This window comes from Ambystoma mexicanum, chromosome 5p (genome assembly GCF_040938575.1).
Source record: "Ambystoma mexicanum isolate Mex_15411 chromosome 5p, UKY_AmexF1_1, whole genome shotgun sequence".
NCBI lineage: Eukaryota > Metazoa > Chordata > Amphibia > Caudata > Ambystomatidae > Ambystoma > Ambystoma mexicanum.
The window spans coordinates 30,014,051-30,027,010 of NC_090930.1; the positions used below are offsets into that span (position 1 = coordinate 30,014,051).

Here is a 12,960-nt window from a genome sequence, read left to right on the forward strand (position 1 = left end):
TGGCTGCTCTGTCTACGCTACCATGAACTCGGGTGGTACAGCCTTATATTAAGAGTGGAGTCTTGTACTGTCTGTTATGTTTTTACTAAGACCTTAGTTCTACTTCAACATGTATGTGATATTACTTGTGATCTTGAATTGTGAAGTTTGTTTGGGGGCCTAAATGCATAATTAATTTTTTTAATACATTCTGCCTAGCTTGTGTTTGTTTACTCTGGGCGCACGTAATAACCCTGCACCTCTCCCACAGTGGAGTTTATGTTGAAATGTCCTGTTTGCCAGGGGATGTATTAATATGCCTCATCTTTTCCCACTTTAGGCTGCACGCTGTCATGCTTGTAAGCGGCAGGGCAAATTGCTGGAAACCATTCACTGGCGAGGTGAAATCAAGCATTTCTGTAACCAGCAGTGTCTTTTGCGATTCTACAACCAGCAGAACCAACCAAACCTGGACACGCAGAAGGGACCAGAGAGCCTGCTGAACAGTAAGAACAGAGCCAGGGGAGAGTACGGTAAACAATCCCGAGACCCTAACATATCAGGGGAGCCACTGGTCAGGGAACTTGCTATTCTGAGGGAAGGATGAACAAAACAGCGGTTCGAAGGGGGCACTTGGGTGAAAACCTGTTTGAGCCTCCTGCCTCTGGTTGGTAAAGGGAACACCTGGAAGAAGCCTGCCCACCAAGTAACTTCCCAACCAGGGTTACTGTGGGTAAGAATGGCATCTTACAACTGAAGCAAAATGGTGTTATGGTGCAAAAAATAGCCATAGAAGTTGGAAAACATGGGATTGCATGCTGGAGTTATAGTAGAGTGGCGGTAGTATAGAACCAGAGGACCTGCTAACCAATTTGGGGAAGGTGTATCGCTGTTCTAGATTTTATATTGTCTGGAAGAGCCACCTGACTTGGCAGTAGAAATGACTGTTGCATACCAAAACCAGTTTGTGGATTGGGACCAGACGGTCCCAACCCACTTGCTGGCAGCAAACACCCATGGCCCTGCAGTAGCCTGCCAAAGGCCTCTGCTTTCCCGGACACAAAGTCCATATAAGTATTTTTCTGTCCTCACAGGTCAGGAAGAAGGGCTAAAGACAAGATGGCAAAGGAACAAACTGGCCGTGTTTGGACCCTAGCCACAGTTGGTAGCCAAACGTAGTAAGGCTTAAGTAAATTACACTGAAAATAGCAAAAATTAATTGCTGCCACCAGCTTGTTCCTTAAGCATATCTAAAATAAATGAACATTTTCTGTAGGGCAAAACAAAAGTGTACTGCATTGTATGTTGTACAATTTTATATAACTTACTAAGTGTTAAGTTACCAAAAGTAGGAACACGACTAAGGGAAACGATGCTTCGCAGTACTGACAAATGAGTAAAAACCGATGTAGTGAAGCTGAAGGCTTCACTGCACTGAAAACTGAGCAGGTCCCATAAAGGTTTAGGGGTCCATAATAAATGGAAAGAAAGATGCTGTAATGAGAAATCTTTCTTAACAGTGGAGCTATAATACCAGGCGTTCATTTTGGAGCCAAGGGTTCACAATAGCTTCAGTCTGGTTGAGGGTCTACTACATCCTCGTGGGTCCACTCCTCAAGGACAATCTGTTAGGGTACTTTTTCTGAAGTCCAACTAAGGGCTTAGTAAAACCATTCAACTAAGCAGTAGAAGACTCTACTCTTAGTACAAGGCTGTACCACCTGAGTTCTGGGTAGCATAGACAGAGCAGCCAGGCGTATCTTAAGAGGGAGAGGGGGCTGTAGAATCAGTACAAATGAAATTGTAATACAAGTGGCCCAAAGAAACACCTTAAGGCGCGATGTATTGTAAAAAAATAAATTGTTTATTTAAATACAAGTAGGCCCAGATAAATCTTGGGGGAAATGCATGCTATCATAGATCGTATAAAAATATTATAGAAAAACACAACACTGTTAATGTTAAAGGTATTTGTACCACGCACCGTCACTACAGTAAAGGAGGGGTGAATGTTAGTAGGGTGTAGTGGGAATAGGATGGTGAGAGCTGTGGTGTCCTTTTGGCAGGTTCATTTCGGTTTGCTCCATCCGCTGAGCTGGAGTGCGGTTATCAGGTTGATGCTAGTTCCCATGTGCTGTTTATACGGGTTATGTGCTTGTCTGTTTTTGCAGTGTGGTGAAATGTGTGCATATTGCTGTGCGGTGAAGTGGTTTTGTGGGTTTGTGTGAGCTGTATGTTGAAAGTTGAGGTTTTATAGTTGTGTTGCTGGGGTAGTGTTTTTTCTTTTCTTTCTCTTACCTCTTGCTTTCTCTCTTGCTCCACATTTATGGTTATCCTGTGCGTTTGGTATTGGAATTTGTGCGGTGTTGGTGGACCTTCCCTACCTATGTTTAATCTGTGGACTAGCGTTGGGTGGACATGGCGCCCTCCCACCTGCCCTCCTCGTCCCTCCCTGCCCATTTCCAAGTGACTTCCTGGACTGCCGCGCTTTCCTCTGTGGGCTAGGGTATGTTGTAATGGTTTCCTCCCCCCACCCTTCGGTTAGGGAAGAGTGGTTCACTCTCTAGGATTCTGTTTACCCATGTGCATATGCTTCCTAGTAGCTTCCTTGTTCTGGAGCAGATGGCCAAGTTTTGAGTAGTTTCCTGAAGATGAGCCCTTGTGCTACGTATGTTTTTTGGTAGCTCATTCCAGGTTATTGGTGCCAGGTGAGAGAAAGATGATGATCCTCATTTTCTGTGGTACGGTTTTGGTTCTAGGTGGATGTTGTTGCTTGATCCGAGTGGTCATGTTGGGTGGTTGATTTTTATTTTCTCTTTTAGGAACTCTGCTCCTCTGCCGTGGATTGCTCTGTGCGTTATGCACATTGATTTGATCTTTATTCACTGTTGTATTGGTAGACCGTGTAGCATTTTCAGTGCTGGAGTAATCGGTTCTATTCGTGGTAGTTTGAGCAGGAGTCTGGCCACAGTGTTTTGGATGTGCTGGAGTTTCTTTTAAGCCGTTCTGGCATTCCTAGGTATAGGCTGTTGGCATAGTGTTCTCTGGACATGAGAGCGATGATTGTGAGCATTTTGTGAGAGAGTGGTATGGTAGGATCCTTTTTACTGCATGTAGGAGGAAGCATTTCTTGATTTTAGCGTTTACTTGTGGCTCAAGTGTTATCCATCAAACTCCCAGAATCTTTACTATCGTCCACAGAGCTGGCGCTGTACCAAGTTCCATTGGCCATGATATGTAGTGATTTATATCTCCGCTTTTGGATATGATTATTTTCTCTTTTTTGCCCTGGGTTGAGTTTGAAATTGTATGAGTTCATCCAGCCGTAGAGTTCTTGGAGGCAGCCTTCCACTGTTGTTTTCTTCGTGTGTCTTGTATTTTGTAGACTATTTGTGTGTTGTCAGCATAGTTGTAGCATGTGAGGCTGTCTGTTTAATGAGCTTGAATAGTGATGCTAGGTATACGTTTAAAAGCAATTGGGAGAACGATGAACCTTGCAGTACTCCTCAGGTGGCTTCTCTTGAGGTGGATTTGGAAGGTTTGATCTATATAGTTTCTGTTCTGTTAGGAAGGATTTAATTCATAGTAATGCTCGGTCGTGATTCCTATTACTTCCAATATCTGAGTATTTCGTGGTTGACTGTCAAATGCTGCAGAGAGATCCAGAAGTATTAGAGCTGTGCTTTTATCTGAGTCTGCATACGTCTTTATAACATCCCAAATTGAAAGCAGTGCCGTTTCTGTTCCTCACCTGGCTGAAGCCTACTTGTGCCCGATAAAGCAGTATGTGTTCTATGAATTCTTGTGTTATTCTATAGACTTATTTTGAGTTGTTTCACTGGGTACAGGATGTTGGAGATGTCTGTAGTTGGAGAGGTCTTCAAAGTTGCCTGTGTCCTTGATGAGCGGCTTGATGTTTGCTGATTTGATCGAGATGGTCTGTAAACTCCTACGGCCAAAGACTCTTAAGGAAGGAAGGAAAGTGGTGGGCGGCCTACGTTTTGTCGCAGGCTGAAAGTAATTCCCCCACAAGCGCTGAGTGACGAACGGATTAGCGATGACCAAGGCTCCACTTTGGAGGCCATTGACCTTACTGCGGAAAGTACTCGTTCCGGAGCGTCCATCCCGATAGGCACAACGTGAGTCCTGTGATGGGGACGATAAATCCCGGCTACAGGGACACACCCAATTAACACACTAAGCACACAACCCACGGTTCTGCTTCGGCGGTCCAGTGAAAGCGCTCCAAATTGTCAACGGGCACGTCAGATATTTTGGCGGTGCCCGCTGATCCTCATGATCGGCAGCCCTCCCCGCAACCGCTTCATGCATCCGGGAAATCCAAAAGTAAGGGCGCTAGCACCAAATCACATGCAGCCGTCGAGACGATTCAGAAGAAGACTCCTCCAACGCTTCAGGCCCTAATGGCACAAAAATCCACCGCACAGCCTCCGGCTCAACCGCCACGCCTCTCTGAAACCCCGAGCACCAGTGATAGTATTGCAAGGATCGCATCGGCGGTTAAACAAGATGAACAGTCGAAACAGACGTCGAAACGGAAAGAACAGCCTAAAGACATAATGCCGGAGCCTCAAAGAGTACTTTTAGAGCCTTTTGTCTTTATTCAAGACTTAGAACGAAAATCTTGACGTTCTGAAGAGGAAATTAGTCAAGAAGATCTCTTTCCTCACCTGGACGACTCTGGTTCATCATGGACCAGGGAGAAGTTCGAGGGGTGCATGAACAGACTGGAAAAGTTTGTTGAATTTTCAGAGCGGTTTGCTCCCTAGGGGCCTTGGGAGGAACTTCCTTTTACGCCTATGGCTAAGTTTCAGAGGACCTTTGAGGATCGTCATCTGTAAGGTCAAAAACATTCTGTTCATGAGGATCCTCAAAGGGCTTAGGGAGAGGGCAGTCATTGGCTGGGGGCAGTATGACCCAGAGGTCAGTGATTGGTTACTACTAAGAAAGACAGATCAGAAACGAAACTGATGCTGATTTTTTTTCTTTACCGAGGATTCCCAGCCTGACGACGGAGAATATTCATGAGCATGTGAATCAATGCCAGACCCATGCTGGAGAACAGTTACAGGTAAGTAACTTGTTCCTTTCCCTCCAACGAGAGGGTACAAAACATGCTGTTTCAGATCCCTCAATATGTAGCCTGTTGAGAGATGACAGGACACAAAGCCATGTGACTTTTAGGAATGATGGCGTTGTGCATTTCCTTAGTTCCTCACGTGTGTCTGCGCTTGCGTCCTATGCAAGAGTGGCTCAACAGCCAGTGGTGTCTGGTCAGCAGACAATGAGAAGATCTGGTGGTTGTCTCGCCAGCCCTCGCTCTCTGCAGCTGTGGTCGAGGGAAAAACTCTTGAAGGGGAAGACCTTCACCACCCATGCAGTAGAAGCCACTCTCATGACAGACGCTCTCTCATGGGGTGGGGGGCTCACCTGCTTCAGCAGACGGCGCACAGCATGTAGTCTCCAGAAGTAGCATCCAACCACATACATCTGTTGGAGCGATTAGCCGTATTCAAGGCACTGAAAGCCTTTTTGACAGTTACAGGGGAAGACTGTCCTGATTCTCAAAGACAGCACCACAGCCAACAAGCAAGGGGCACACACTCTCCAGGGCTATCCAAGCTGTCCCATAACATTTGGATATGGGCTCTCAAACACAGGATGTTCCTGTTGTCTCCAGGTTCCAGGGGAACTCCATTTTCTAGCGTATATGCTCAGAGACTTCCCACTGCCCATAGAGTATGAATGGCGACTACACAAAGACATAGTCTCCAACGTTTTCGCACAATGGGGTTTCCAAGAGATCGACTTGTTTGCAACTCTGGAGAATGCCCATTGCCAAGATTACACCTCCAGGTACCCCCAAAACCGATCCAAGGGGAATGGTCTCTGGATAACATGGTCAGGGGAATTTGTTTATGCTTTTGCCCCCCAAATCCCCTACTCAACAAGATGGTGCACAAGATGCACCAGTAACCTGTAACCATAATATTGGTGGCTCTTATGTGAGCCCGCCAACCCTGGTCCTCATCTGATGGAGATTTCTCTCTCCTCCAATGAAACTGCCTTGCCCGTACAAGATGTTAGCTCCATACAAGGGGAAAACTCTTCACTCGTGTCTTACAAACCCTGAATTTAGCGGCTTGGCTCCTGAGGTCATAGAGTTTGGGCACCTACAACTCCCTCAGAGATGCATGGACATACTTAGGGGAGGTGAGAAAACCTAACACCAGATACTGCTACTCGAGTAAATGGAAGCGCTTTATCTGGTGCAATTCCAAGGGCGTCAATCATATTGATTGCTCTCCTACTCGCATTGTATTGTACTTAACACACCTTCTAGACTTGGGCATGGTTAATTCCCTGAAAGTTCTCTTAGCTGCTCTCTCGGCCTACACTACATTGCAAAAGAAGGTGTTGTGGTGGGAAGTACCAGTTATTAAGGCTTTCATGTAAGGGGAAAGGATTCATCCCCCATTTCTAACCCGGCTCACGGATGGGACCTAAATGTGGTACTGACTAGACATATGGGGTCTACTTTTCAACCTATGCATAAGGCAAGTCTCAAAGATCTTACCCCTAAGACAGCCTTCCTAGTGGCTATCACTTCTATAAGGAAAGTTAGTGAACTACAGTCTTTCAGTTCTAGACCCTTTCGTTACAGTTCAAAGATAAGGTGGTCCTGCGCACTCACCCTCGATTTGCGCCTATATTTATTTCCAAGTTCCATGTCAACCAATCAATAGAACTGCCTACTTCCAGAATCCCACTAACGTGGCAGAAAGAAGCCCACACACATTAGATGTGCGCAGGGCAGTCATGTTTTATCTGGAAAGAACTGGACCACTGAGAAAAACAAACCAATTTTTTGTTTCAGTAGCAGCTGGTAGAGAAGGGGATCCTGTCTCTGAATCAGCCATCTCAATGTGGATTGTCAACTGCATCACTCTTTCTCCTTTGCTAAGAGAGAACTGGCCTTTAAGCCTAGAGCACATTCTACTCGAGACACTGGGGCTTCTATAGCTTTAGCTGCAAATGGACAAAAGTTGAATATTTGAAAAGCGGCAACCTGGAGGTCTGTACACACCTTTACACACTATTGCCTAGACACTCATTCTCGGTCTGACTCTCCGGTGGGACACGCAGTATTAAGACATCTTTTCACTACTGTTCCTTCTCAAAACCCACCTCCATCTCCATGTACTGCTCGCTAGTCTATTCCCAGCATGTGATTCTATGCCGATTAACAACCGTCAGAAGACATGCATTACTCACTGTAATATAATTTCTGATGAATGTATCTTCTTTTCTGATGTTTGTTAATCTGCTTAGAATCACATGCTGTGCATAGGTCCGACATCCAGTGGTCACTGCAGAGTATTGCATTTTGTTTTTCGTAGTCGAAAAGGGACGTCGACAAGGCGTGTCTGAAATACTATCCCTATAGTGACGTGCGTTGTACACACAATCCCTCACGCGTCGAGGTCCCTCAGATTGTTTTTTTCCGCCCAGCTACTGGTCGCCTTTACGCGGAGCTCCTCGAGAGACATTGCAGATTCCATCTCCTCGACCTGTGGTCGTTTTCCCATTTAATATATAACATATCGATCCCTCCCTCGACGCAGTTGTGAAGCTGTCTCCGCCGAGCAAGATCTTCGACGGAGGGGACGAGCGAAGGAGATCCTTCGGCGTTGCCGAACACGTGGCCTGGCCTTGCAGGCCAAATACAGTAGGGAGAGTGGGGTCGTGGGACATCTCTGGTTCTTTTCTGAGAATGCCTTTCCTTTTCCCCTTCCTTTCCCTTGGGGTCGTTATCACGATTTATTGCCTCGGCTATGGAGAGGAGGACACCTTTTAGGTTTTGCCCACTTTGCAAGGGCAAGTTTACTTGGAAAGACAAGCATTCACGGTGTAACCGCTGCTTGCCCCTCGATCACAAAGTGGGTTGCACGGCTGGTCGGCTTCTGAAGCCAAAGACTCTAAAAGACCGTAGGGTCAAGAGGTGGGCGGCCTACGCTATGTCGAAGGCCGATTCTTCACCCGCCGCTGCTACCACCGGCAGTGACGAGGAACGTGATAACACGACCTCCGCTACGGAAGTCGTACACCCCTCTAAAGAGCGCTCGCGCTCGTCGTCTATCCCCGGCCCCGACGGGCTCGGCTTACGCCCTGCTTATGGGGATGAACACCCCGGCGACACTGACGCACACAATACCACACAGAAGCACACAACCCATAGCTCTTCTTCGTCGAAGAAAGCATCAGCGCCCAAGGAGACGCAGGTTCCACCGGCGGCCTCCTCGGACCATTCAGGTTCGAAGCCCCTCTCGCAGCCGCGACCAGCGACTGGGCTTTCGGCAAATAAGGGCGCCGCCCCCAAACCATCGGCTGGCGCGCACCAGCAGAGAGCGCACGCCGCCATAGAACAATCGACACCCGTAACGTCGAAACCACAGCCCTCTGCTGACAAACGAGTCGCAGAGAGCTTGTCGAGGAACATTGTAGCCGACGCCCAGAAGCGTACGCCGAAAGACACGTCGAGCGCTACGCAGAGGTCGAAAGACATGCCGAAAAAGCCCAAAGAAAGACAGGGACTACCCCCTTAAATCGGGGGGACCCCCAGCACACCGGAAGGCTTTTCGGAAGGCGACGGGACACTTTCCTCGACGTTATGGGAGAGGTCGAGCCGTTTTCAGCTAGATGACACTAATTTCCCCCCGCTAGACCGCTCAGGGGTGCCCCATGAAACCATGGAAAGGCTCCATCTCTGCATGGAGAGAATGGAGAGGTTTATGAAGACCCAGAACCCTCCCACTCCCAAGAGAACAAGAGAAGGGCCTCAGGAGGACCCCAGGGCCAAATATCCGAGACTAGTCAATCCCCAGCAGGACACAGCCTCAGACTTCCATAATGTGTATGACCTCACTGGTGAGGAACAATACTTGGAGGAGGAGGATGAATTTGTGGACAATGAAGAGGGACAGAACCAGGAGGAAGGTCTGGAAGACAGCCCTGACATGGTAGGAGAAGGCTTCGGAGAAAATCCAGAAGAAGGACCTTCTCATCCCTGGCAATCCCCATCAGTATATTCGGATCCTGATGTCCTGAACCTAAATCCTCCTGACAATACACCTGTTAGAAACACGTCTCCCATTGACGATCAGCCCACATTCAATGCCCTGTTGCGCAGAGCAGCAGCACATTTCGAACTGGACACTGGGGCGATCTCTCCTGAAATAGACTTTGTGGAAAGAGTAATTAAGGAGAAACCCCCAGTCAGCCAGACCATTCCCCTCCTTGCTTCAGTGAAGAGAAGAATCATCCCTTCGCTATCCACACCCGCACTAATCGGAGGAGTTAATCCAAGAATTGAAAAACTTTTCACTCCTTCACCCTCAGACCCGCTGTACATCAGGGGACATTCCATTCCGGATTCCCTTGTAGTAACTAATACAAGGAAGAGGGCAGGGGTGCTGCTGTCCACCAGTGAGGCACCACCTGACGAGGAGGGCAAGAGGTTATATGCCCTTGCAAAGAGAGTCACATCCTCGGCTGCCTTTTCGGCAAGAATTGCGAACAACAATTCTTTGCTAGCTAGCTACGCGGACGCGCAGTGGGCCAAACTGCGCAAAGACGCCGAAGAAGCGCCGGAACCACTACGTACACGCCTGCTATCAAGTATTGGACGAAGGAACCCAGGTCAACCAGAGTATTGTAAAGAACTCTCTGGATGCTGCAGAGACAGCGGGACGTTCCCTGGTTCAGGGAATACTCCTAAAACGCCATGTATGGCTGCGCAACTCTGGGTTCAAACCGGAGACACAGGCGTCTTTAATAAATAAACCTGTTGAAGACTCGAACCTCTTCGGGAAAGCGGTGGATGAGGCTCTGGAGATGGCTAAAAGAGTTTGATACTATCAAAACTCTTGACCAGATCTCTAAGCCCACTACCAGACGCGGCTATGGCAACACATGCTTTTTTCGTGGCCAACGCCAACAGCAGAATCAGCAGCAACAGTACCCTGCCACCAATTACCAGACCAATAGTGGGCAGTACAGCCAAAGAGGCCAGCGCCGGGGCAAAGGGAGAGGTCGGGGGTCCACCCCCAGAGGCTCCCAAGCCCCCAACAACACCTAGTGATGCGAAGATTCGCGTCCCCTCCCATGCAACACCGGTCGGGGGCCGGATAACATCCTTTCTTCCGGCATGGGAGGGAATAACGTCAGACCGCTGGGTACTTTCCACCGTAGCCAGCGGATACTGCATCGAATTCAACAGTTCCCCAACATACAGACCCCCGAGGGGACGACGAATGACACCGGAACACCTTGCCATCCTTCTCCAAGAAGTACAACAACTGCTGGAAAAAGGAGCCATAGAGGTTGTGCCTCTATCTCAGGTAACGGAAGGTATTTATTCAGTGTACTTCCTTGTACCCAAAAAGTATCTAACCATGCGCCCTGTATTAGATCTGCGCCCAGCGAACAAGTTTATCAAACCCCAGAAGTTTCGTATGGTGACCTTACAGGAAGTGATCCCACTGCTATCACAGGGAGATTACATGACAACATTGGACATGAAAGATGCATACTTTCATATTTTAATGTTGCCAGCGCACAGAAGATACCTCCGGTTCATGATAGAGGGCAAACACTACCAGTTCAGAGTGCTACCCTTCGGCATAGCATCAGCACCAAGGGTATTCACGAAGGTACTGGCAGTGGCAGCGGCCCACCTGCGCAGGTTGTCCATCCCAGTTTACCCATACCTCGACGACTGGCTCATAACAGGGGATTCTTACGAAACCTGCTTCTCCAATACCCAAAAGACTGTAGACCTTTTGTTCCAGTTGGGCTTCTCCATCAACGAAAAGAAGTCCAGCCTAGACCCCAGCCAAGTCAAACAATTCCTAGGGGCTCTAATTCAAACAAAGGACGGCCTCGTCTTCCCCTCCAACGAGAGGGTCCAAAACATGCTGTTTCAGATCCCTCAATATGTGACCGGTCGAGAGGTGACGGTACGCAAAGCAACGTGCTTGCTAGGCATGATGGCGTCGTGTATTTATTTGGTACCTCACGCGCGCCTGCGCATGCGCCCTATGCAAGAGTGGCTCAACAGCCAGTGGTGTCAGGCCAGCGGACTATAGGACGATCTAGTGGTGGTCTCGCAGGCCTTGGTTCTCTCGCTACGGTGGTGGACAAAGGAAAACCTGGAAAGAGGGAAACCCTTTGCCACACCCGCGGCGGAGGCCACTCCAGCCACAGACGCATCCCTCACAGGATGGGGGGCTCACCTATCCCATCAGACTGCTCACGGAGTGTGGACTCCGAACGTAGCATCCAAGCACATAAATCTACTGGAGCTACTAGCTGTGTTCAAGGCTCTAAAAGCCTTCCAGGAACACCTACAGGGCAAGACTGTGTTGGTCCTTAAAGACAGCACCACAGCCATGTACTACATCAACAAGCAGGGGGGCACCCACTCTCCAGGACTGTCCAATCTGGCCCAAAATATATGGAAGTGGGCTCTCAAACAAAACATGTACCAGGGGAACTCAATCTGCTGGCAGACAAACTCAGCAGAGATTTCCCCCTGCCCGAAGAGTACGAATGGCGACTGCACGAAGACATCGCCTTCGACGTCTTCACACAATGGGGATTCCCAGAAATAGACCTATTTGCAACCCTGGAGAACTCACAATGCCTAAGTTACGCCTCCAGGTACCCCCAGAACAAATCCAAGGGGAACGGTCTGTCGATGCAATGGTCAGGGAAATTTGTTTACGCTTTTCCCCCCCGACTCCCCTTCTCAACAAGGTGGTGCACAAGATGCACCAGGAACAAGTGACCATGATACTGGTGGCCCCAATGTGGGCCCGACAGCCATGGTTCGCTCACTTGATGGAGATGTCTCTATCTCCCCCAGTGAAACTCCCCTGCCCGTACAACATGCTGTCACAAGACAAGGGCAGGACCCTGCACCCATGCCCCCAGAACATGAACTTAGCAGCTTGGCTCCTGAGATCATAGAATTCGGACATCTACAGCTCCCGCAGAGATGCATGGACATCCTCAGGGAAGCCAGAAAACCTAACACTCGCCATTGCTATTCTAGCAAGTGGAAAAGATTTGTCATCTGGTGCAGAGGGAAAACCATCAACCCGATTGACTGCTCTCCCACACATATTGTTCTATACCTGACCCACTTATTGGATTCAGGTCTAGTGTTCAATTCCATTAAAGTCCACCTAGCGGCACTTTCTGCATACACCACTTCCCAACTCAAGGTGTCGTGGTGGAAGATCCCTGTTATAAAGGCCTTCATGGAAGGAGTAAAGAGAATACACCCCCCGATAGCTGACCCAGCTCCCGGATGGGACCTTAACGTGGTACTTACCAGACTTATGGGCTCACCATTCGAACCCATGCACAAAGCATCTTTTAAAGACCTCACTTTGAAGACTGCTTTTTTTAATAGCTATCACCTCCATCAGGAGAGTAAGTGAACTACAGGCTCTTTCTGTTCTAGACCCCTTCGTTACAGTTCACAGAGATAAGGTGGTTCTACGCACGCACCCAAGGTTTGCTCCGAAATTCATATCGAAATTCCACGTAAACCAGTCTATAGAACTGCCAACGTTCTTTCAAAATCCTTCCAACTTGGGAGAAAAAACTCTGCACACTCTAGATGTGCGCAGAGCGGTCATGTTCTACATGGAAAGAACCAGACCACTGAGGAAGACTAATCAGTTCTTCGTCTCGGTGGCAGCAGGAAGAGAAGGGGATGCAGTTTCAAAGTCCACTATTTCTAGATGTATTGTTCAATGCATCACTCTCTGCTATACTCTTGCTAAGAGAGAACTGCCCTTTAAGCCAAGAGCACACTCTACTCGAGGCACGGGGGCGTCCATAACATTCATTGCAAATGTTCCCCTTGAGTCCATCTGCAAAGCGGCTACC

The 12,960-nt window shown here is 48.4% G+C and overlaps 1 protein-coding gene across 5 annotated transcripts in view; it reads left to right on the forward strand.

Annotated features, from left to right (window-relative positions):
* The window catches only part of ZMYM3 (zinc finger MYM-type containing 3), a 1,331,158-nt gene that overhangs the window by 757,638 nt on the left and 560,560 nt on the right, over nt 1-12,960 (forward strand). For 4 of the 5 annotated variants that reach the window (XM_069612373.1, XM_069612372.1, XM_069612371.1 and 1 more), the window contains exon 13: nt 320-512. In XM_069612373.1, the coding sequence (XP_069468474.1) occupies nt 320-512 (193 nt within the window). The remainder of the gene's footprint in view (nt 1-319; nt 513-12,960) is intronic. The other variant, XM_069612374.1, reaches the window with a different exon arrangement.